Here is a 23,689-nt window from a genome sequence, read left to right on the forward strand (position 1 = left end):
TGGCACCCCCAAATGAGCCACGTTGAAAAAGGTAAATACTAACATGCCACATCTTTTATTTGAACAAGATTTGAAGCATCACTAGGTGGACCAATTCCTGCTCTGTTTTCTGCACTGACACGGAATTCATAGGAGTTTCCTTCTTGCAGTCCTGTTACTTTGCATCTGAGATCGGAAACTGGTGTCTTGGTTGCTCTCACCCATCTCAAGCCTTTCTTTTCTCTCCTTTCTACATGATATCCTGTGATCTCACTGCCACCATCATCAACTGGCCTTTTCCAACTGACAGTCGCTGTGTTTTTAGTGACATTTGATACCTCTGGTTTTCCAGGAGGGCCAGGGGGACCTAAAAAGGAAGCACATTTATGAGAAATCCGTATTTTCTAAACTCTGCTGTATTTAGATATCAATTCCCTCACATGCTGTACATACCAAATCTGTCCACCATTTTGACAGGTTCAGACTGTACAGGCTCTCCTTTGCCATACTGGTTTACAGCTGAGACCCGGAAGAGGTACTCGTTTCCTTGGATAAGTTTGGTTGCCACATGCCTGCAAGACTGAATATCTTCAGCAACCACTGTCCACAAGAGTCGGCTGGTTTCTCTCTTTTCGAGAACATAGGACTTAATTGGTGAGCCACCATCTTCCAAGGGAGGTGTCCATGTAAGTGTTGCTTTTTCAGCAGAAACATTACTGATTTCAATGGGACCTGGGGGACCAGGCACATCGAGAACTGTTACCTTCACATGTTCCTCCTTCGTGCCAAAAGGATTGGTAGCAGTGATGGTGTATTCACCAGCATCTTTTCTAGTGGCATACTTGATAGTAAGCATGGAAGATGTTGGGGTGGAAGTTATCTGAATGATATCTGATAATCTAATGTCTTTTCCTTCCCTGGACCAACTTGACTTTGGGAGGGGTTTGCCAAGAATGCTAATGGCACTCAAAACAATGGTGTCATCTGCTTTAACTGTTAGCCCATCTTTTATTGTGGGATCGAGGACAATGGTTGGTGCCTCTGCAAAGAAAATAATACATTTTAATCAGAAAAGGAAGGTGGCTTAATTTCCAATTTTTTAAAATGTGCATAAAAGTAAAATAGACCTACCGTATTCATCCTTGCAAATAATGGTTCCTGTACTTTCTGATGGAGCACTGATAGCACCTGCTGTATTCTTTGCTCTAATTCTGAATTCATATTTTCCACCCTCAATAAGGTCAGTTACGGTAAAGGCACAGTCTGGGACATTAACGTGGTTGGCTTTCATCCAAGATTTAGAGGGTAGATCCCGCTTCTCCACTATATATCCAGTCAACTTATGACCACCATCGTATTTGGGTTCAGTCCAAATGAGAGTCACTGAATTCCTTGTTACATTAATAACCTCAGGCTTGCCAGGAGGATCTAAAACATAGGGGAAAATAGTCAAACAAATACTGATGTTTTTTCATGCACAGAATGTACTTTTTTTTTTTTTTAATGACTTACCAATTGGATCAAGTGCCACAACTGGCTCCGATGGCAGGCTTGGCTTGCCTACTCCTGCTAAATTGATTGCCATAACTCGGAATTCATATTCAAGACCTTCAGTTAATCCTGTCACTTTGAAGTCTTTCATCCTAATAGGAGTCTTATTAGCTCTCTTCCATAGAAGGCTGTTTCTTTCCTTGAACTCGATATGATACCCTACAAGAGACCCAATGATGTGTCAATTCAGACAGAAAGTACAAATGTAGCCTGACTTTTACATATATATGTTTTTGTCCAAAAAATTTATATATGGATATATGGAACACATAATCATTCTTTCTAGTATCTACACTTACAGTAACCTAAGTATAATGTTATTTTTTTTTCCTCTTGGAATATGCATATTTATTGTACCTCCTGTTGAAAAATTTTAATTTACAAAAGTAGATATTATCACTAAGAAATCCTGTCTTTATTAACTATTACATTAGGAGGTTTTCAATGCAATTAAGCTTTAGCTTATTTAATGAGCTTAATACTAATGCATTGAAAGGAAAATGCATTATTGGATGTGCAGATAGTGCTGTAAATAAGGAGCACACATTCAACTTTTTCTCAGGGGGGAAGATTTGAAAGAAGCATTAATATAAAAGCTGTAGGATAAGAGCAAAATATATACCTGTAATTGGAGAGCCACCAGTTTTCCTGGGGTCAGTCCAAGTTAGAGATACCAAATCGTGTCTGACATCAACAATAGTGGGAGGTGGGGGAGCATCGGGCACATCTAGGAAAACACATGATAATGCAAGATTTATATTAAGGAACTTACTCAAAACTATGTTTTGTTTTATGTTTTCTGACTTTGAAACACTTACCAAATGGATGTTTAGCAACAATTGGCTCCGACTTCAGGCCCTCTCCTACACCATATTTATTTTCGGCACTGACCCTGAAGGTGTACTCCATACCCTCATGAAGTCTGGTTACTCTAAAGGTGGTTTTCTGAACAGCCGAGGCACATGTTATCCACTTGTTGTTTACAGAATCTCTCTTCTCTAGGATATAATTGGTGATTTCAGAACCTCCGTCATCCTTTGGAGGACCCCACTTTAAGGTTATGGCTTCTGCTGTGACTTCATCGAATTTGATTGGTCCAGTGGGGATGCCAGGCTTGCCAACAACTTTTATAGAGAGAGTTCCTTCCTTAGTGCCAGCGACATTCTTCAGTGTGATTGTATATTTTCCAGCATCAGACTTTTGACAATCATGTACTACAAGAGTTGTGTTAACTGCAGATGACTCAATACCGACTCTTGTGCCAGTTACGAGAGGATCTTCCCCTTTCTTCCAGGATACTGATGGAGCTGGCTTGCCTTTTATGGGGATCTTAAGACGGAAGTTGCTGTTTTCTTTAGCTAAGTAGCACAAATCAGGTAGATCCTTTAAGTCAAGATCAGGAGCCACTGTAAAACAGCAGAGATAAATTATTACTTTTAAGACCGAGCAATTAACTTTTTCATATTGTTATAGTTTTGAAAGGATTTGTATATAAACCAGTGAGTAAGGCTCAAGAGTGTACTTTGATGACAATAAAGGGAAAATGAAGATGCATGGCTAAAGTCTTACCAACATCATCCTTTGCCACAACAGTAATTTCGCTTGGGGTTCCTTCTCCATTTTCATTCTCAGCACTCACTCTGAAGGTATATTCCTTTCCTTCACTCAAATCTTTTGTGGAGTACTGTAAGTTGAATGATTTCATAACTCGTTGCCACTTATTTTCTTCAGTTAGGAAATCGACTACATATCCTATGATACGACTTCCACCATCACTGCGAGGCTTTTTCCAGCCGATGCTACAAGATGACTTATTTACAGACAACACTTTCAGGTCCACAACTGGTCCAGGGGTTTCTAGAGCAAAGGAAAAAGGGTAAGTCTAAGCCCCAGATAACCAAGGTGAGATGTCACGCAAAATGATGGGGTGGTAGCTTGTTTGCTCACCAGAAGCTTTGACGGCATCACGTGTTTCACCGGGATCACCAATGCCATACTCATTTTCAGCAAACACCCTGAAGAAGTAGGATTTTCCCTCCTCCAAGTTAGATATTCTGAAGCTTGTTTTTGAGCACTCAGTTGACACTGTAGACCAGGACTTCCTCTCTGCATCACGTTTTTCTACCACATAGTTTATGATGGGACTTCCACCATCAATAATGGGAGGATCCCAAGTAATATAAGCAGAATCTTTGGATATTTCCTTAACAGTTACATTGACAGGTGGCCCAGGAGTATCTGGATAAATGGTAAGTAAGAAATGAATATGTAATAAATACATAGAACTGCATTTTTAACATATGTAATTTTTTTTCCAAACATACTTACCCAGCACTTTCACTACAATGGTATATTCCTTTTTACCACAGCTGTTCTCCAGAGTCAAGATATATTTTCCTGCATCATATTTGTTCACATTCTCACAGCGCAAGAAAGTGTCAAAGTCAGTTGACTTTATGTCCAGTCCAACTCTTTCTCTTAGATTGACATTTGGTTTGGACCAAGTTATCTTTGGAGGTGGACGTCCTTTTACTGGTACATACAGTCTCATCGTAACTCCAGCACGTAATATGAGTGTTTTCCTCAAATCAGCATCAAGGTCTCCCTCAGGTGGAACTGTTTAATTTTGGAGTGAAGAACGTTAAAGTAATAATTTAATGGTCAAACGTATTTCCAAGGACTGGACTTATCACTCCTAAAATATGTTTCTTTCCCATAACTGATTTCTTATTCTTTAAAAAATCCTTAACATAATCCTCAAAACATTTGTCAACTATTTTGATACTCTGCAGCAATTGTTGATCTTCCTATTTTCTGATATCTTATAGGCTAAACCAAGTTTTCCCTGGAGGATCTGTGCGTTCTCTTCTCCTGAACGTTACATATTTTCAAACTCTCTGTATATTAAAAAATAGATTATTGGTTCTTGGCTCTATTTCATTTTTGTTTCTCTTTTCTCTATTCAGTGAAGGCACTCTGCTATATTCTTTGACTCTCTTTATTTCATTGTAGGAAGAAAAGTACATAGGCGATGAGGTATAATACCAAATAATTCAAAACAAAGGGAGAAATGGTTATGGAAAATAAGTGAATAGAAGAAATGGGGAGAAGGGAAACTAAGATGGAGAGCCTATCAATACTATACTTATGGAGAGAGGTGGATTAGAAGAGAAAATAAAAAACCATAAGAATGATAAATAGTTCACTACTTAGTTAAAAAAATGTGTCTATTCTCAGATTAAAATTTCCAAATTCCATATTCTTTTGAAGACATGGAATCATCATGTAAGTATAAAAAGCTTTTCAAAACCACAAATCACCTTGCATTCCACTGGGCCTGTTATAGAATACCAAAAGTACCAACCCAGTTCTCCAAAACTGTACTCCTAGAGTTAGCAAGTGGAAAGCTTGCAAATAAATAAATCTATGTAAGGGAGTTCTACATTCCTTTTACCTGATGACTGAAGAGAAAAGCTCTATGTATTTCTCTCGGTAATACTTACTTAAGATGTCCTTGGGACAGTGGTTGTCTGGCACATCACTGGGGTCACTGAATCCAATCTTATTAACAGCATACACACGGAACTGATACTCTGTGTTTTCCATCAGGTTGGTAACTTCAAAGCGGGTTTTCTGGAGTTTCTCTGGTAAATTACACCTCACCCAGTTTGCAGAGTCGGCTCGTTTTACTTCAACAAGGTACCCAATGATCGGGCTACCACCGTCATAGGCTGGCTTGCCCCAAGAGAGACTCACGGAGCTGCGAGTGGTATCATATACTTTAGGAAAAGCTGGTGGGCCAGGAGGATCTGAGGATAGACAATAAAATAAAATTTTCATTAAAATCTCATCTCTAGTTGTTCAATGCTAATTATAACACAGGATATGGAACTCTTTCATGAAAACTTACACTGAGGGTCCCGCGCATAAGCAGCTTTGGATGCATCACTGGGTTTGCCTGGTCCAGCCTTATTTATAGCTGTAACTCGAAACTCATATTCGGTGCCCTCTTGGAGACCTGTGGCTTTTATAGTTCTTTCTATAACAGGTTTTCTGTTGACCTTAGTCCAGTTAATTGCCTGGGTCTCCCGCTTTTCAACCAAATAGCCAGTGATGGGTGAGCCACCATCATCTGCTGGTGGTTTCCAGCTTACTGTCATATGATCTCTGGTTATGTTGCTAATAACAGGAGGATCACAGCGTCCAGGTGGGTCTGCGAAGATTGATTGAAAAGTTAACATGCCAGTCTAAAAAGCCGTATTTAAAAAGTAAAATGAAAAACCACAAGAAAGTGTTCCTACCATATGGGTTTTTAGCAATTGCTGGTTCAGTTAAGATTGGATCACCCACTCCGTATTTATTTTCAGCACAAATTCGGAACTGATACTCATGGCCCTCTATAAGTTTCTCCACGCTGCAGCTGGTGATGGGCACAGTAGCAGAGACTTGCGCCCAGTTGGGTCTGCTCGTTTCACGTTTGTCAACAATATAGTTGGTGATTTCTGAGCCTCCATCTTCAAGAGGAGGTTCCCAAGAAAGCATTGCACGATCTGGATACATTTTGTTGATTTTAACAGATGCTGGAGGACCTGGTTTATCTGTAAGAACAAGAAAAAAAAGTGAACTCACTCACTAACACATGTGAAATAGGGAATGAGTAGAGTGGAGGCCTGGGAACCTGGGCTGCAGTGTTTGTATTGTCATTAACTTTCTGTATGACTTTGGAAGTCACTTTTTTTTTCCCCGCCTTAATTTCCTCATCTGTAAAATTATGTAACTGGAATATGTATTTTATACGTATTCTGTAATGCTCTTTTCAGCCTAAAAAGCTATTGTTTTGTGATGAGAATCATTCCGTGATTACAAAATATAGATTAGGATATATATCTTTTCTCATGTTATTTTGTAAATTCTATTACATCACATTAATCAAAATAAAACATAAGATTCTAATTAAGCACTTTAGTTACCTAACACTTTAAGTTTAATGGTGGCTGATTTGGAACCACTTGAATTTTCGGCAGTAATGGTATAGTCTCCTGAGTCCTTTCGGTTCACGCTGAACAGCTCCAGGGTACACAGGTTCCGCTTCATGGCCATCTTGACTCCTTCTGCTGGTTTGAGCAGTGTGCCCTCCTTCTTCCAAGAGACTGTTGGTGTTGGTTTTCCAAAAACAGTAGCATCCAAGCAAACATTAGTTCCAGCTTTCACAGTAAGCAAAGATTTCATAGCCAAACTCAGGTCTATCCTGGGAGGAACTGGAAAGAAATAAAAGGACTTAATATATGAAAGCTACATTATATAATTCTTATTAATAAAAGTGGGAAATTCATATGCTTTCTCTTTCAAGATGGGATTTTTAAAAGTATCATATTCGTTATAAAAGAAACACAGATTTAATGTAGAAATTTGATAATGCTGAAAGTATAAAGAAAAAAAAAGATCACCCATAATTCCAATGCCCTTTAATTTTCACTATTATCATTTTGGTGCATTTCTTTGTCATCCTTCTCTGTTGCATGGTTGAAATTATATGGTCCTCACAGTTTTGTATCCTGCTTTTCAGTGTAACATGTTACTAAGATTCTCCATAATCATAATTGTTAGTGTCTGTATACAAAGTACCTTTCACTTTACTTGTTCTTTTCTCCATAGATATAGATTTACTTTTTCAATAGGAGAAATACACAATATAGTGTTGTCCACCTTTGCCTATAATACTAAACAGAATCTTACCATTTTCTGCGAGGATGGTCACTGGATCAGAAGGTTCAGAAGGCTGGCTAATGTTTATTGCTGTCTTGGCAATTGCTCTAAATTGATATTGAGCATTCTCTTCTAACCCAGTAGCTGTGTACTCTTCCTGGGGAATCTGGTGAGGTGTAGTATTGCACCGTACCCACTTATCACCAGGAAGTTTGCAAGCTTCTACGAAATAGCCAATAATTTTACTGCCTCCATCATGCTTTGGACGAGCCCAGATGAGGGATACAGTACTCTTGGAAACATCAATAACTTCAGGCTTTCCAGGAGGATCTAAAACCAAAAGAGGGATTCTCAGCACTTGTGTTAATAGCAGAATTTTTAAACTTCTATATTTCACATTATCACCCAGAACATATTCCTAAATGGCAGTAGTAGTAATCTTCAGGGACTCCATACAAACAACAACAACAACACAACAAAAACTCACCAACTGGCATTCTTGCAGTTACATATTCTGTTGGTTTGCTGGGTGGGCTGGATCCAGCTTTGTTTAGGGCATAGATTCTGAATGAATACTCAAGACCTTCTATAAGGCCAGCGCAAGGATATTCAGTGGACCGGACAGAAGTATCATTAGCTTTAACCCAGAGCAAACTGTTTCTTTCTTTGCGTTCAATCAGGTAACCGGTAATGGGGCTCCCTCCATCACTGTCTGGTCTGTCCCATGCCACAAATATGCAGTCTTTGTTGACTTTAGTGACTCGAGCATTCTTCGGTTCACTGGGAACATCTGGAGATGAAGACAAGGCAAATGTCAGTTTCGACCCTAAATAACAGGCTAGAAAGAAAACATAATTTCTTTTCTTCTTCCTGAAAGAAACGTACCAAATGGGAACTTAGCCAGCATCTTTGGAGATGTGAGAGGTTCTGAAATGCCAAATCGATTTTCAGCACGGACCCGGAAGATGTACTCCTGGCCTGGGATCAGTTTCCCAATTCTGCAGGAAGTTTTTGTCACTGAGGCTAGAGCTGTCACCCAGTCACCTCGGCTTACATCACACTTCTCCACTATGTAATTGGTGATGCTACTGCCTCCATCCTCCAGAGGGATGTGCCATGACAGGGAGCAAGCATCGGCGTCTATGTCTGAAATGTCAAATGGAGGCTGAGGGGGGCCAGGAGCATCTGCATGAACCAAGAAAAAAGAAACGTAAGAACAGGGATTCGATAGGGAGAAAATGTTGCTGATCTGCATAGTTAGAGGACCATTTGTCCAACGTGTAACCTACCCATGACGATCACTTTGATTTTCTGAGTGTCTATCCCAGAACTGTTTTCTGCAGTGAGGCTATAGTAACCACTATCTTTCCTAGTAACGTCTTTTATGATCAAAATGGAAGAATTGTCTGTTTTATGTACTGCCAGATGGCTGGATGTGACAACATCATCTTCTCCTTTTTTCCATTTACAGGTCGGGTGAGGCTTTCCATACACATGGGCTTCAATTCGGATTTTCTTCCCAGCTTTAATAGTAATTTGCTCTGGCATAAGAATCTTTGGTGGCACTAAAAGGAAAATGAAAATATGTTAATTTTGTGGGGAGGTTCAATTTCCTCTGGTGGGAAACTATACCAGTGTTTTTCAAATTGTGGGTAGCAACCCATCAGTGGGTTCAAATTAATGTTTGCATTACAGCTAATACATTTTTTTAAAAATGAGATTGAATTGAATAGAAAACATGAGTCTGGCATACAGAAGAAATGTAGGTGTTACTTCAGGAAACTTTAAGTTATATACATATGTATGGGTATTGTGTTATATATATGTGTACTGTGTCATGAGGTAAAGTTTAGTTACTGTGTGTTGTGGGACCAAACGTTTCAAAACTACTGTTCTCTACTATTTTGCAAGTATTTCTGGAACTAGATTCATCAGGGAGAAATGACTGCACGTCAAAAGGAAATTCTAATAAATTTTATTATGTGATAAAAACGACTTACACAGCTGTTCTTTGGCTTCATACACTCCTTCTGCTTCTCTTGGCAAACTGACGCCCACAGCATTTCTGGCCACAACTCTAAATTTGTATTTCTTTCCTTCCTTTAGGCCAGTGACAACAAGGCTGAGATCTTTTACCACTGAGTACTCTGTCCAGCAATCTGCAGGCTGCTCTTCCTCTCGGTAACTAATGATGTAGCCATCGATTTTAGCGCCTCCGTCGCGCAGGGGAGGTAACCAGGCTAATGCAGCACTGTTCTTTGTCATTTCAGTAACTTCTAGTTTCCTTGGGGGATCCGGCTCACCTAAAAGAAAAACATGATTTAGAGACTGTTGAGGTCACCTAATCACATCCATTTGCTAATATACCTAAGTGTTATGCCTCTTGCTTCAAAGGCATATGGAAACTGTCATTTGGTATGTCGAAAGTAAAAAGTTCAAGATGAGGCAGATCAGAAAGTCTTTAAGGAGTGAGTCAGATACTTATTTGTACTGTTTGGGTTTCTGCAAATTAAAGCCCTTTCAGTAATGGATTAAAGTGTTTTGGTACCTTGACCTTGCTAAAGTAGGGGATGAGATAAAAGGAGGAAGAAAGGAAGGATATTACTTACTTAGAGGATCTGATGCAAGCACTGGTTTGGGGACATCTGTTGGGACACCACGGCCATACTCATTCACAGCAGTGACTCTGAAGTAATACTCATTCCCAGCGACAAGATTTGTGACTTGGAAGCTTGTTTTCTTAACTTCTGCGGCAACTGTTGACCACGTCTTCCTCTCTGCTTCCCGTTTCTCCACAATGTAATGTGTCACTTGGCTCCCACCATCATTCTCAGGAGGGGCCCAGGAAATATGGCATGATGTTTTCGTGACATCCGAAACTTTTAAATCAGACACAGGTCCAGGAGTATCTGTAAAGAACCACAAAATCAGATAAACAGGTCTCCTCAGCCTCCTTATTAATGAATGCATTTTTGAAGGGGAAGAAGAACCTTGTTAGCAACCCACCTAACACTCTGACATTCACAAACACGGCCTTTTCGCCAGCTGGGTTCACAAGCGTCAAGGAATATTTTCCTGAGTCATCACGAGTAGAATCGGGGATGACAAGGAAGGCCATAGTATCAACCAGATCGACTTGTCCTTTTCTGACCACATTATCAATCCCCACTTTTCGCCAAGTGACTTTAGGGGCTGGTCGTCCTCTTACGATGGCAAATAGTCGAATAGGGCATCCTGCTCTCACTGTGACCAGTTTTCTCATGCTGGCATCCAAATCAATCTCCGGAGGTTCTACAAATGACATGAAAGCCATAAGCTGATGTTTCAGAATGTGGGGAAGTCATATGAGAAGTGAAGTATGAATAAATGAAGTGATAAACTAGGGCCTCACCTAGGATTTCTTTAGGTTTAATAGCATCCTTTAGTTCTGCAGGGCGCCCAATGCCAACTTGGTTTTGGGCACACACCCTGAATTCATATTCCTGGTTTTCATCCAAGCTGGTGACAGTGAATTCCATGCGAATAAGTTGTGCTGCAGCATTGCACCTTTTCCAGCCTTCATCGGGTGATGTATCCGGTTTTTTTGGTCTCATTTCCACAATATATCCAATTATTGGTGCACCACCATCATACACTGGTTTTCCCCACCCAAGGGTTATGGAATTTTTGGTTGTATCAACCACTTTGAGATTGGTTGGTGGACCAGGTGGTTCTGAAAATAAATCATGTAAGAATAAATTTATACATGGTTAATGACTATTAGTAATACTTTAATGTGTAATTTTATATAGTCCGTTCTCAAAGATAGGGTGTTCAATTTCTCAATTACTGAGTCCTTATTTTCTTTCATAAAATTAGAATCTATCATTGTTTGTACATTTTAGGTGATTTGGTAAAAGATTTATTTGGAAAAATACTGGGTAAAATAAAGTTTTGATGTTATGAATTTAATTTATTTGTCTAACAACTCTGTGCTTGAGATAAAGAGTTGCTGTAATATCAGAAAAAGCAAGAACATCATACCTATGGGATCTTTGGCTACCACTGGTCTTGATGGCAAAGATGGTTCGCCAATTCCAATTTCATTTTCTGCCTTGACACGGAACTGATATTCATGCCCTGGGAAGAGATTCTGTACTTTCAAACGTCTCTCAGGGATTGCACTCTTGTTAACAGGGACCCATCGTGTTGCGTGTTTTTCCTTTTTCTCCAAGAAGTATCCTGTGATGGACTTTCCACCATCATATTCAGGTGGAGTCCAAACTACAGTCATCTCTTCTTTGCTTACTTTAGTGATGTCTGGGGGGTCAGGGCGACCAGGTCTATCATATTTGGTTTTCGCAATGATTGGTTTACTTTCCGTTGGAGGCCCTGTGCCTATTTTATTTTCTGCACGGACTCTGAAAATATATTCGTTTCCTTCTATGAGACGTGTTACTGTAGCACCGGGTGTTAAGACAGTAGACGAATAGGTCGACCAAACCATTCGCTTGCTCTCACATTTTTCTAGAATATAATTTTGGATTTCACAGCCGCCGTCATCCTCTGGTGGATCCCAACGAATAGTACACCTATCACTGGACACGTCAGAAATTTTAAGGTTTCTTACAGGACCAGGCTTATCTAAAACGTTGACAGTGGCATAGGCCACAAAACTGCCAGCTGTGTTAGTTGCTGTGATTACATATTTTCCACCATCACTTCGCTTTGCTTTAGTAAGAGTAAATTTAGACGAATCAGCACTGGTATCAATCTTGACCCTTGGTGATCTTGTTAGGTCTGTAGCATCTTTGTCCTTGGTCCATGAAACTTCTGGAAATGGTTTGCCTCTAACACCTGCTTCAAGTCTAATGGTGTCCCCTGCTTTGACAGTTAGCACACCACTTAATTTCAGATCAAGTACTGGTTTCTGTAAATCTTCCTTCACAACAACTTCCCCAGTCTTTACCCAGTCGCTTTCCCCACCTTCATTCTTTGTTTGTACTCTGAACTCATAAATCTGGTTTTCAACACATTTGTCGACCATGTAGTGGGTTTCTTTAATGCTTCCTTTATGTACTCTTTCCCAGTCAGTAGAGCCCTTCAGCCTCCTCTCAACGTGATATGATAGATTTGGGCTGCCACCATCATAATCAGGCCGCCGCCACCTTAGGTAGACAAATGTCTTTCCTTTATCTGCAATATGAAGGTTTTCAGGCTCACCTGGTCTATCAATAGGGTTAATAGCCAGAATTGGAGTTTTTGTTTCAATGGTTGGCCCAACACCTACTTTATTCTCTGCACAAACTCGGAAATAGTATTCATCGTTGGCTAAAAGGTTGGCCTTAATTAACCGCCTAGTGACATCCGAAGCAACAATTGACCAGCTTTTCTGGCTTGGTTTGCGATATTCCACAATGAAATTTGTTATTTCTGAGCCACCATTATCTAGTGGGTTTTCCCAAGAAATTGTACAGTTCTCTTTGTTTACATTGGTAACCTTTAAATTCTGGCAAGGCCCAGGCCTGTCAAGGACATTAACGATAGCGGAACCTTGGGCATGTCCACTGCTGTTCTTAGCTGAGATGATATACTTGCCATGATCAGCTCTAACAGCTTCTTTAATTTGTAACTCAACACGAGGCAGATCTTGAAGTAGGTCAACCCGCTTTTCTTGGACCAGTACTTTGCCTTCCTTGGACCAAGTTATGTCTGGTTCAGGTCTGCCTTTGACTCGAGCAAGAATGCGGATAGTTTGGCCCACTCTAACGGTAATAACATCACGACAAGTAACATCAAGTTCTACTTCTGGAGGATGAAGGATATCTTTTGCAACCACAGATTCTGCTAGTTCTCTTGGCTCTCCCTCTCCCACAATATTAGCTGCCTTTATACGGAACCTGTACTCATTTCCTTCAATTAGTCCAGGTACCCTAAAGGCACATTGCCTAATGAGTTCATCTTTATTAATCCTGTTCCACTGGGCTGTACCAGCTTTCTGACATTCCACTACATAGCCTAGAATGGGGCTACCACCATCACTGAGAGGCTTTGTCCATACCAAGTCAGCTGTTTCTTTGCTCTTGTCTTTCAGTTTAGGATTAATAGGTGGTCCAGGTGGTTTGATGGGCCGACAAGCTTTTATTGGGTCAGAACTTGGAGAAGGATTGCTTAGTCCTGCAAGATTTTCAGCAAAAACTCTAAACTCATATGTATTTCCTTCATAGAGTCCAGTCACTCTAAATCTCAGGTCAGCTATAGGTGTTTTGTTGACCCTCACCCATTTGCCAGTTGCTTCTCGACGTTCCACATAGTAACCAGTTATTGGACTTCCACCATCAGATTTTGGCAGAGTCCAGGACACTGTTGCAGCATTTTCAGTAATGTCAGTAACCACTGGTTTACCAGGAGGAGATGGAGGATTAAATTTATGTTTAGCAACAGTAGGTATGGAGTCAAGGGGAGGACCAACACCCATCTTATTCTCTGCACTAACTCGGAAAACATATTCGCAGCCCTTTTGCAGATGTGGGACTTTCAGCTTTGTCTTACTGCCTCCTGAAGAGACAACACCCCATGTATCTTTCCTTGTATCTTTTTTCTCAACAATGTAATTTATCACGGGGCTTCCTCCATCATCCTTAGGTGGCTTCCATGAGATAGTCATATATTCAGGGGTAACATCCAGAATATCAATAGGACCTGTTGGTGGACCAGGAACATCAAGAACAGTAAGATGTACAGCTACTGTTTTGCTGCCAGCTGCGTTGGAAACTGTGATTTGATATTCCCCAGTGTCTCTCCTTAAGCAATTCTTAATAGTAAGTACTGACGAGAAGTTGTCAGTTTCAACTGTGTAGTGTTCATCTGTGTTAATCTCACTCCCATCGGTTGTCCACTTTGCAGTAGGAAAGGGTACACCTCTTATAATGGCAGGGAATCTGACTGTAGTTCCAGCTTTTACCACAAGGCCTTCAATTAATTTCACATCCAGCTCCACAGACGGAGGCACTAAAAGGTAAACATGAGGAAATTAGATTTTTATTTTTTTATAATATGAATAATTTCAAAAGAAATAAAAAAATAATGCCCATTCAAAAATTACCTAGTTTTTCCTGACATTCTATCGGGATAGTTGTATCAGGCAGACCAAGACCCACAATATTTTCAGCTTTTACACGGAATCTATAGGTCTTTCCTTGTTGTAGTCCAGTAACAACACACTCTAACTCTGTCACAGTCTTGAACTTAATCCAGTCTTGGGTGCCTTCTTCTTGATATTCCACCAAATATCCGGTGATTGGAGAGCCACCATCACGATCCGGCTTATTCCAAACAAGGGAGACTTCAGTCTTGTCAACATCTACGTGGTGTAGGTCCTTGGGTGGCCCTGGGGGATCTTTTGAAAAAAAGAAGTTATGATGAATAAATAATATTCTCAAACCCCATCAAACAATACTTTTGTATCCAGAGAAAGCAACTTACGTAGAGGATCCATAGCCTTGATGGGTTTAGGTGTTTCAACAAAAGGACCACGTCCATACTGGTTCTCAGCAGCTACTCGGAAGAGATACTGATTGCCTTCATTAAGATGTTTAGCCCAGTGACTCTTTTTCTTTGATGTAGTCGAAAGAGGTGACCACTGGGCACTGGCAACATCTCTCCTCTCAACCACATAATTTGTAACAACAGAACCACCATCATCCAGTGGTTCCTTCCAAGTAAGGTAACAAGAGTCTTTCCTAATTTCACTGACTTCCAGATCTCGAGGTGGCCCAGGCTTATCTGAAAAGTATTAAATAATGCAGTTATACAAGTGATTAATGCATATAAGAGCTCAATATGTATCATAAAAACATACTAAAATTCTTACCTAATACAAGTACTTTTACTGAGACAGTTTTTGAGCCTGCTGGATTCTCCACTGTTAAGGAATAAATTCCACCATCTTCATGGGCAGCATTACGAATTTCAAGCTTGCTACCAACCGGAGTAACATCAATTCTTGCTTTAGTTGGAGCCTCTCTGTCTTCCTTTTTCCAAGTTACTTTCGGGAATGGCACTCCTTTGATGATGGCACTAAGTCTCAGAGTATCACCAACCTTTATGTGCTGTTCTCTTGCCATGTTGGCATCAAGAATCAGCTCAGGGGGTTCTAGAATAAAGAGAACAGTACTTTCAGATTTGATTTGCTAATATATTTTCCACAAAAGCATATACAGGGAGACACCTGCCTTCCTTGCAAATCCAGCTGAGAACATTGTACTCACCAAGTCTGTCTTTTACTAGCACTGGCTCGGGAACATGAGCTGGATTTGATTCACCAGCTTCATTAACTGCTATTACTCTAAACTTATACGTTTGACCATCCCGAAGACCAGTAACTTTATATTTAGTTTCAGGACATGACTCAGGAGTATGATTGGCTCTTCTCCACTCTTCATCTCCAACTTTCTGGTACTCAACAATATAACCCAGAATCTTGCTCCCACCATCATGACGTGGTGGCTGCCAAGTTAGGTCAACTGAATTACACGTTGTATCTATTGCTTCAGGATTAACAGGTGGACTGGGTTTAGCTACATAATAAAAGGGAAAAAAAGAAAGGAGTTAAAATATTCTTGAACACAAAGTTGGATAACATGAAAACAGAATGAATGCTTTAATACTATACCAATGGGATCTTTAGCAAAGACTGGTTTAGATGGTGGGCTTGGATCTCCGATACCAATTTCGTTTTCTGCAGAAACCCGGAATTCATACTGACACCCTTCGAGAAGATCAGGAACCCTAAATTTAGTATATGGATGGATAGGCTCTTTGGTAACTCTAATCCATCGTTTAGACATAGTTTCCCTCTTTTCCAGGATATAGTTTGTGATGGGCTTTCCTCCATCATTTGGCTTTTTCCAGGTTACTAATGCAGAGTCTTTGGTAACTTCTGTAACAATTGGCTGCTCAGGTGCATCAGGAACCTCTGTAATAAACATTATCAAAATGTGTTAGAAAATATTTTTCTGTTAACAACATCAAATAATGAATCACTAAAATGAAATGTAATGCATACTGAAACGATCTTTGGCTTTCATTGAATCAGACACCAGAGCATCACTTATTCCATACAGATTTTCAGCACGTATCCGGAAAATATAATCTTTTCCTTCAAGCAGTTTAGAAACTTTGCATGTTGTTTTAGCACTTGCAGATGTCACAGGCATCCAAATATCTTTGCCCACCTCATTCTTCTCAATAATATAATTGGTAATTTCACTGCCTCCATCATCTAAAGGTGGCTTCCAAGAGATAACCATGTGATCTTTGGACACCTCATCAAAAATAACTGGTCCCACTGGTGGTCCAGGACGGTCTGCAGGGAAAAAAAAAAATCACAGCACAAAATATTATTTCCACTTCTACTTTGGAAAGAACAGGGCTTCTATTCTTTTTGACAAATAATACTTACCAACAACATTAACTTGACAGACACCTTTCCTAGAGCCTGTGCTATTCTCCACAACCACACAGTATTTGCCAGAGTCTGAACGTTTGGCCTTGATCTTCTCTAGAGTCAGTGTTGTCGGAGTGGTCTTTATATGAGTGCGATCATCTTCTAGGACATCACCTTCATCTTTGAACCAAGTAACCTTAGGCTTTGGTTTGCCTGAGTAATGGCCAGTGAGGGCAAAAGCTTCACCAACTCGAATCGTGATCTTATCTCTGAAGTCGAGGTCTAGTGTTGGAGGAGCTAAAATGTACAATTGTAAAGGCAAGTCAGTTTTACTGAGGCTTTAGGTAAATCTATAAATGTACAAGTTTTCAAAGTATAACCTGCAGTAGACACCTACCCAGCTCATCCTTGCAAGTGATTGGCTTGGTGCAAAATGATGGCTTGCCTTGTCCAACAATATTGACGGCACTGACACGGTACTCATAGGTATCACCTTCCTTTAAGCCTTTAACAGTGTATTTTCTGCTAAGCAAGTTGTCCTGTGTAACTTTGTGGAACTTCTCAGTTCCAATGAGACGACTTTCTAGGACATAGTTAATAATTTCTGATCCGCCATCATACTTTGGAGGATTCCAAGTCAAAGTAACAGAATCTTTAGTAACTTCTTTGACTTCTAGGTCTTCAGGACGCTCTGGTACAGCTGCAAGTATAAGTATGGAATGATCATGAAAAAATTGTCATGTTAAAAATGAAGTAGAATGTAGTAAGGAATACTTTATGAGGATTGCATTTAAACGTTAAACTATGTGCTCTGAACAGTAACAAAATAGATCTCATCACAGAACTATTAGAGCTAAAAAAGACCCAATAAAATCTAATTTCCTCTGACAGATCAGATGAGGAAATAGAGGATCATTGAGGCCAAATGATTTAGGAAAGTTCTTCCAGAGTTGGTATTTTTAGAGTTAGAAAACATTTCATGTTTATATAATTAGGTGGGAAATTAAAAAAAAAATCAGTGTAGTATACATGGGAAGATTTGAAGAATCAGATATATTCCTATAATCTCTTTCACAACCACATTCAAATACTACCAACATCAGATAGTGAGTATTTGTCTAATGAACGCTTTTCAAATGAATGAAATGTTTGGCATTTATACACATATTTTGTCACCATATTTGTTTTTATTAATTGAGTGAAGAAGTGATAAAGGATGAAATTGCCTTAAATTGCACTTACTTATTGGATCTCTGATGACAAGTTCATTTGTTGTCTCAGTGAATGGGCCCATGCCAATACTATTTTCAGCTGCAATTCGGAAGAAGTAGGCTTTTCCTTGAATGAGACCCTGGACGGTAGCATTTTGTCGAGTAACTGTATATGTCACTGGGGTCCATGCTTTGCGATCAGCTTCCCGCTTTTGAATGACATAATTGGTGATTGGAGAGCCTCCATCATCTTCTGGAGAAAACCATGTCAGTTTGCAGGAGTCATTGGTTAGGTTGTCAGCCAAGAATGGTGTTCCAACAGGACCCGGCACATCTGTAAATAAGAGGGAATGATTTCTCGTTGTTTGTCTTCAACGAACTACAGGGCTCAATGTTTGTTACCCTCTGTTTTTTAAAAGGAAATAAAAATATCGTTAGGAGAAAATAAGATTTTGGGTCTATTAATTGAGTTGTTTTTCCTCCCCTTGGTATCTATTTTCAATCATGTTTTTAAATGAAGTAGGTTTGCAACAGTTACTGGTTGTCTCTGTTTTAGTAGAAGCTGAAGGAACAGTAATTTTATTTTTAATAATTTGTGAGTCAGATAGGAGGGAGCTTCTGGGAGGAGAACCCTCTGAGGGAGACAGGAGAGGGTGAGGAGTGGCATGGCTACTTTTGTGTCCAATTTACTCTACAGAAAGAAAAGAGAGAACGAGCTTTTTTTCTGGGTGCCAGTGAATCAACGAGCAGCACAAGAGGTCCCAAATCTCAGAATGACCTTTGAGAGAGTTGAAATTGAACCTGGAATTGTGTTAGTTGTCAAATTAAAATAATAGTCTTTGGGTAAAAGGGTGTTTAGGAGCTTGAAACTAACTTAAAATCTTGTAGAATTACTACTCAATGAGATATTAATATTTTTCTTTATGCCATTTTTATTAATGAAACCACAACATGTTTTTATAACATTAATTGTGTTCAATAGAGAATCGGCACATAAAAACTGGCTGCTTGTCCCTGGAGACGTGTTAAGAGAGAGATATGAGTGGGAGGGCTTCACTCTCTGAGCAAATCACTGGAATAAAGCAGCCAGCGAGAGGAATGAAAAAGCTTTGTAAAGTTCAACTCAATATTCAGTGACTAGAAATGCAATGTTGATAACCAAATATGGTTCTTCTCTTCCATTAGAATACTGAAACCCTTCAAAGGAATTTTTGCAGTATTACGATAACTAGCAAATAAAGATATTAATCCCATGCTGTGAAAAAGGACAACCTTAGCAAATCATGAAACCTTCTTGTACATTTGTAGGGACGTTGCTTTTATGAAAACTATAGAATAGCATACTAAATGCTTATGGTGGCATGTTATATAAAAAGGCAACACACAAAACTTTATAGGAATACAGCCATATAAAATATGTATAGGATAAAGAAGCAAGGAGGAAATCTTTTAAAAAAAGCTAATTGTGGTCAGTGGGATTGTGGGCGATTTTTCTTATTTTCCAAATTATTCATAACATAGTTTTATTATAACATAGCTTTGTTGTAGGTGAAATAAAAATGTTATTTTTAAGTTGCATGGACAAATTGAAAGTATTTACCTAATACATCAACGATAATTGTCTTCTTCCTTTCTCCCCCTTCATTTTTGGCAAGAAGAGAATAGATGCCTTGGTGGCTCCTCTGGCAATTCTTGATAACCATGGATGAGCTAATGGCTGTGGACTCAATGGTGGCTTCTTGAGGTAATGCTCTTTCATTCATACTCCAGGTGATGGTTGGAGGAGGCTTTCCAGAAACATAGGCGATGATCCGGATAACCCCTCCAGCGTGGACCACAATTCTGTCTCTGACGCTGGCATCCAGCTGAAGGTCAGGTGACACTGGAAAACAATTGAAAATTACAAATGTCATTTTCATTTCCAATCCAAAATGCAAATATACATAAACATAATAGAAGTATTAATTACCAATTCTGTCCTTCATTTCAAGGGCATCTTGGACTTCTCCAGGTTCTCCAATGCCAGCAATATTGACTGCTCTAACTCTGAATCTGTAGAATGCTCCTTCTTTTAATCCTGTCACAACAAGTTTTGTTCCTCTCACTTCTTTATCTTTACCCTAGGGGAAAAAATCACAAGCGTTTTATAATTAAAATAGTTCTTGTTGTTTTAATAGCTTTCTAAAGCATAACCAATGATATATTTAACTACTGTTTTGGGGAAGATTGTTGCTCGTTTGGGTTTCAGGAATGAGATATTACAGGTAAACACTGATGCAATATCTTGCCAGGAATTATGTTTTAAAATTACGGTGAAATGATTAAAGAACTGTACTGCTCAATTATTTTACCTTTTCAGGATATAGCCAAAAGATAAATTAATAATAACATGACTTAACTTTTGGTTAGATTTTCGACATAACAGATGTTTGGATTATCAGTTATAATTGTGTTATTTTTCTGATTTCTTAATCCAAAATAGGAATTAATGGAATTGACAATAACCACTACATTTTTAGTTTATTCATAGTATGTATCCATAATGCCAAGTGTTAGTTACCTTTTCCCATTCTTCTTTTCCTTCTTCTTTAAATTCAACGATGTATCCAGTTACTTTAGATCCACCATCTTTTAGTGGGGGAGACCACTCCAAATCTGCAGTTGATTTAGTCCAGTCTGTGACTTTGGGAAATGGAGGACCAGGAGGGGCTAGAAAGAACCAGTATACATTAGTGTCCTTAACATTTCCGTGGTACTTTGGAAAGAAAAAAAAAAAAGGAATGGTTTCAAGGCTTACCAACTGGATCTCTAGCAGTCACTGGATCTGATGGCACACTTGCTGGACCCACTCCAGCAGCGTTAATTGCATATACTCGGAATTGATAATCAGAACCTTCAATAAGACCAGTCACCTTATAGGAAACACCCAAAGTCATGGCTTTGATAGGGTCTCGGTTAACTCTCTTCCATCTCTTTGAAGTTGTGTCTTTCATTTCTAGCCAGTATCCTGTTACAGGAGAGCCTCCATCATATTCTGGCTCTTCCCAGTTGACAGTCATGGAGTTACGAGTCACGCTGCTAACAGTTGGTTTATCTGGTGCTCCAGGGACAGCTGTGAAAAAAACACATTGTGGATAAGTAATTATGAAAAACACAAATAAGAATGACTCTGTACACAAAACATGTCCTACTCACAGAAGAGGTTTCTTGCTGTTTCAGGTTCACTGTCAAGAGGCTCCCCAATGCCATATTTATTCTGGGCCATGATTCGGAATACATATTCATGGCCTTCTAGCAATTTGGGAATTGTGTATGTGCACTCTTTAGGTTCACTGGAGACACGCACCCATGTCTTCCTGTTAGCTTCTCTTTTCTCAATTACATAGTTTGTAATCTTAGACCCACCATCATCTTTAGGTGGAAGCCAAGATAATGTCATTTGGTCTGCTGAAATAGATTCAAACTTTATTGGTCCTATTGGAGGGCCAGGACGACCTAAAGTGGTTTCAAAAGGAGAAAACTTTATTAGTAGAAGGATTTTTAAAGCCAAATATTATATCCATGAACAGGAAAACATGTAGTTTTAATAAAGCATGCAATCTTTACCAAGGACATTCAATCTCATCTCCTTTGATGCTGTTCCCAGATTATTCACAGCTGTGATGGTATATAAGGCAGTGTCACTCCTGCGAGACTGTGGAATAACTAAGGTGCAAGTATCATCCACCACCAGTTTGTTGACATGCGTGTCATAGAGAACTGGTTCTTTATTATCAGGCTTCTTTGGAGGAGCTTTAAACCAGGTTAGAGTTGGGAACGGCACACCTTTAATTTTGGCCACGATATTAACATCAGTTCCTTCTTCAACCTCCATGAATTCTTTTAGATCAATTGATGGTGGGCCTAGATTATTAAAATAAGTTGTCATTAGGAACATAAAGCTCTGAAGGCTAGAAAGTAGAATTCACAGTGACTATAAAGCTATTTGGATCTATTATAAGCAGGCTTTGTAGCCTGGGCCAACGTAAACAACAGATCTGTCTTCAACTAATTTATATCCGTTTGGAGAACAGGTGCATGTGGTCATTATCCTTTATCTACATGTGGCTATGTATCAGCTATTGCCTCTCTTTTACCTGGCATCATTATGCATGTAGATATTGAAAAAGGACAGAGAGAAGTGACAATTGTAGTAGCTTAGGCTTGGGAGGTCTTCCAAGATATTCCCTTTAGTATTTATGTTGAATTCTGAGGGGACCTACTATGTTCATTCTGAGATGAATTCCCATTTGGAGAAATATAACTGCTAGTAGAGGCAAAACAAATTTTCATTTCCCATGAATTTAGTATAAGAATGTGCCAAAAGAGTTGTAACTATAGCTCTCCTAAATTTAGAAAAGAGAATTGTAGACATACACAACAATAGGGATGGCGACAATAATTAGATGAAGAATTACCATATTTGTGTGGATATTTTATCCATTAAAATAGATAGAGAATAGAGAAAAAGAAACTTGATTGTGAAGATAAGTGGGTCTGGCAGTTGCTGAGCAAAGAACTGGTTACTTGGTGCTCCTTTTGAGGAGCATACGGAGGAAGTGCCCTGATTTCTGATAAGTAAAACAGCCTGCCCTGGAGAAAAATTATAGTAAGGAAATTCCAAACATCATCTCCTTTAATTCAAGGGAAGGTCATATGGAAGGAAATATGATAATTCTATGGAACTTGAGGGAATGAGTGATTGAGTAATGTGCCCGTCTCTACACTCAACCCATGGTGCTTCCCGCTGTATGGACAGACCTCTTTTTATTTTGGGTTATTATTAAATATATAGAAAGGTGTTCACAAAGAGGCAATTCTGTTAATATGTTGGTACTTACAGGTCTGGTCTTTGACAATCACAGGACCTACAGTGGTCGAAGGTTTGCTGACTCCCGCGGCATTGACAGCTTTGACTCTGAATTCATATTCCCCACCCTCCGTGAGGTCCTCAACGGTAAATTGCAGTTCTTCCACATCACGCCTATTGCACTGTTTCCAGGCTTCTTTCTTTGTCCCAGTAGGGTCCCATGCAAGGCACTCAACAATATAGTGGGTCACAGGGGAGCCCCCATCATTCCTTGGAGGTTTCCATGACAGGTGTACTGTGTTCTTTGTTATGAGGCCAATCTTGAGTTTAATAGGGGGATCAGGTGGATCTTTAAAAGCAGTGAAAGGAAGTATTAAGCATTATTCATAACAACATATTTTTCATGTTTGAGATGCCAGTTTAATCATAGATTTACAAACTTACATATTGGATCTCTGGCAGTGGTCCTCTGAACGGTTTCCACAGGTGCGCCAATGCCAAAACGGTTTTCTGCTCGCACGCGGAAGAAATATTGCTGTTCAGAGATGAGATCTGGAACTACAAAGGTGGTGCTTCCACAGTTTGGATTGACTTTCGTCCAGGCTTTGCCATCAATAGTCTTCTTCTCAATAACATAGCCTTTGATCCTGTCTCCTCCATCATCATCTGGCATCTTCCATGTAAGTCTGCAACTACCCCTTGTGATGTCACTGACTTTCAGATCTTTGGGTGGCCCTGGTACATCTGTCGGATGCACGTCACAGTATAAACAATGCTGCTTTTTACAAATCATTTGTTCTTACTTTATAGTAACTTTTAAAATTCTTCTTACCCATGACTTTAACTCTGCAATTTGCCGTTTTTTGTCCTGCTTTATTCTTGGCTGTGATGCTGTATTTGCCTGAATGAGATCGTTTACACTCGGGAATGACAATCACTGATGAGTTTTCAGCAGTCTCCAGCTGC

General features: G+C 39.5%; 1 protein-coding gene across 1 annotated transcript in view; it reads right to left on the reverse strand.

Annotated features, from left to right (window-relative positions):
• TTN (titin) overlaps window positions 1-23,689 on the reverse strand; it is a 272,150-nt gene that overhangs the window by 50,027 nt on the left and 198,434 nt on the right. The window contains exons 196-235 of the mRNA XM_081051210.1: window positions 23,556-23,685; window positions 23,168-23,467; window positions 22,755-23,072; window positions 21,481-21,777; window positions 21,070-21,369; window positions 20,672-20,986; window positions 20,435-20,583; window positions 19,844-19,994; window positions 19,475-19,756; window positions 17,906-18,208; window positions 17,061-17,363; window positions 16,679-16,960; window positions 16,283-16,582; window positions 15,890-16,192; window positions 15,486-15,794; window positions 15,089-15,370; window positions 14,701-15,000; window positions 14,321-14,614; window positions 11,260-14,226; window positions 10,628-10,948; window positions 10,243-10,527; window positions 9,846-10,145; window positions 9,237-9,539; window positions 8,526-8,801; window positions 8,122-8,421; window positions 7,724-8,026; window positions 7,267-7,566; window positions 6,501-6,788; window positions 5,832-6,128; window positions 5,441-5,743; window positions 5,034-5,339; window positions 3,859-4,146; window positions 3,478-3,768; window positions 3,100-3,387; window positions 2,349-2,936; window positions 2,153-2,257; window positions 1,492-1,689; window positions 1,111-1,407; window positions 433-1,020; window positions 44-346 (exon numbers count right to left, since the gene is read on the reverse strand). Of these exons, the coding sequence (XP_080907336.1) occupies window positions 44-346; window positions 433-1,020; window positions 1,111-1,407; window positions 1,492-1,689; window positions 2,153-2,257; window positions 2,349-2,936; window positions 3,100-3,387; window positions 3,478-3,768; window positions 3,859-4,146; window positions 5,034-5,339; window positions 5,441-5,743; window positions 5,832-6,128; window positions 6,501-6,788; window positions 7,267-7,566; window positions 7,724-8,026; window positions 8,122-8,421; window positions 8,526-8,801; window positions 9,237-9,539; window positions 9,846-10,145; window positions 10,243-10,527; window positions 10,628-10,948; window positions 11,260-14,226; window positions 14,321-14,614; window positions 14,701-15,000; window positions 15,089-15,370; window positions 15,486-15,794; window positions 15,890-16,192; window positions 16,283-16,582; window positions 16,679-16,960; window positions 17,061-17,363; window positions 17,906-18,208; window positions 19,475-19,756; window positions 19,844-19,994; window positions 20,435-20,583; window positions 20,672-20,986; window positions 21,070-21,369; window positions 21,481-21,777; window positions 22,755-23,072; window positions 23,168-23,467; window positions 23,556-23,685 (14,413 nt within the window). The remainder of the gene's footprint in view (window positions 1-43; window positions 347-432; window positions 1,021-1,110; window positions 1,408-1,491; window positions 1,690-2,152; window positions 2,258-2,348; window positions 2,937-3,099; window positions 3,388-3,477; window positions 3,769-3,858; window positions 4,147-5,033; window positions 5,340-5,440; window positions 5,744-5,831; window positions 6,129-6,500; window positions 6,789-7,266; window positions 7,567-7,723; window positions 8,027-8,121; window positions 8,422-8,525; window positions 8,802-9,236; window positions 9,540-9,845; window positions 10,146-10,242; window positions 10,528-10,627; window positions 10,949-11,259; window positions 14,227-14,320; window positions 14,615-14,700; window positions 15,001-15,088; window positions 15,371-15,485; window positions 15,795-15,889; window positions 16,193-16,282; window positions 16,583-16,678; window positions 16,961-17,060; window positions 17,364-17,905; window positions 18,209-19,474; window positions 19,757-19,843; window positions 19,995-20,434; window positions 20,584-20,671; window positions 20,987-21,069; window positions 21,370-21,480; window positions 21,778-22,754; window positions 23,073-23,167; window positions 23,468-23,555; window positions 23,686-23,689) is intronic.

The sequence above is a fragment of the Rhinolophus hipposideros genome, assembly GCF_964194185.1.
Source record: "Rhinolophus hipposideros genome assembly, chromosome: 6".
Classification (NCBI taxonomy): Eukaryota; Metazoa; Chordata; class Mammalia; order Chiroptera; family Rhinolophidae; genus Rhinolophus; species Rhinolophus hipposideros.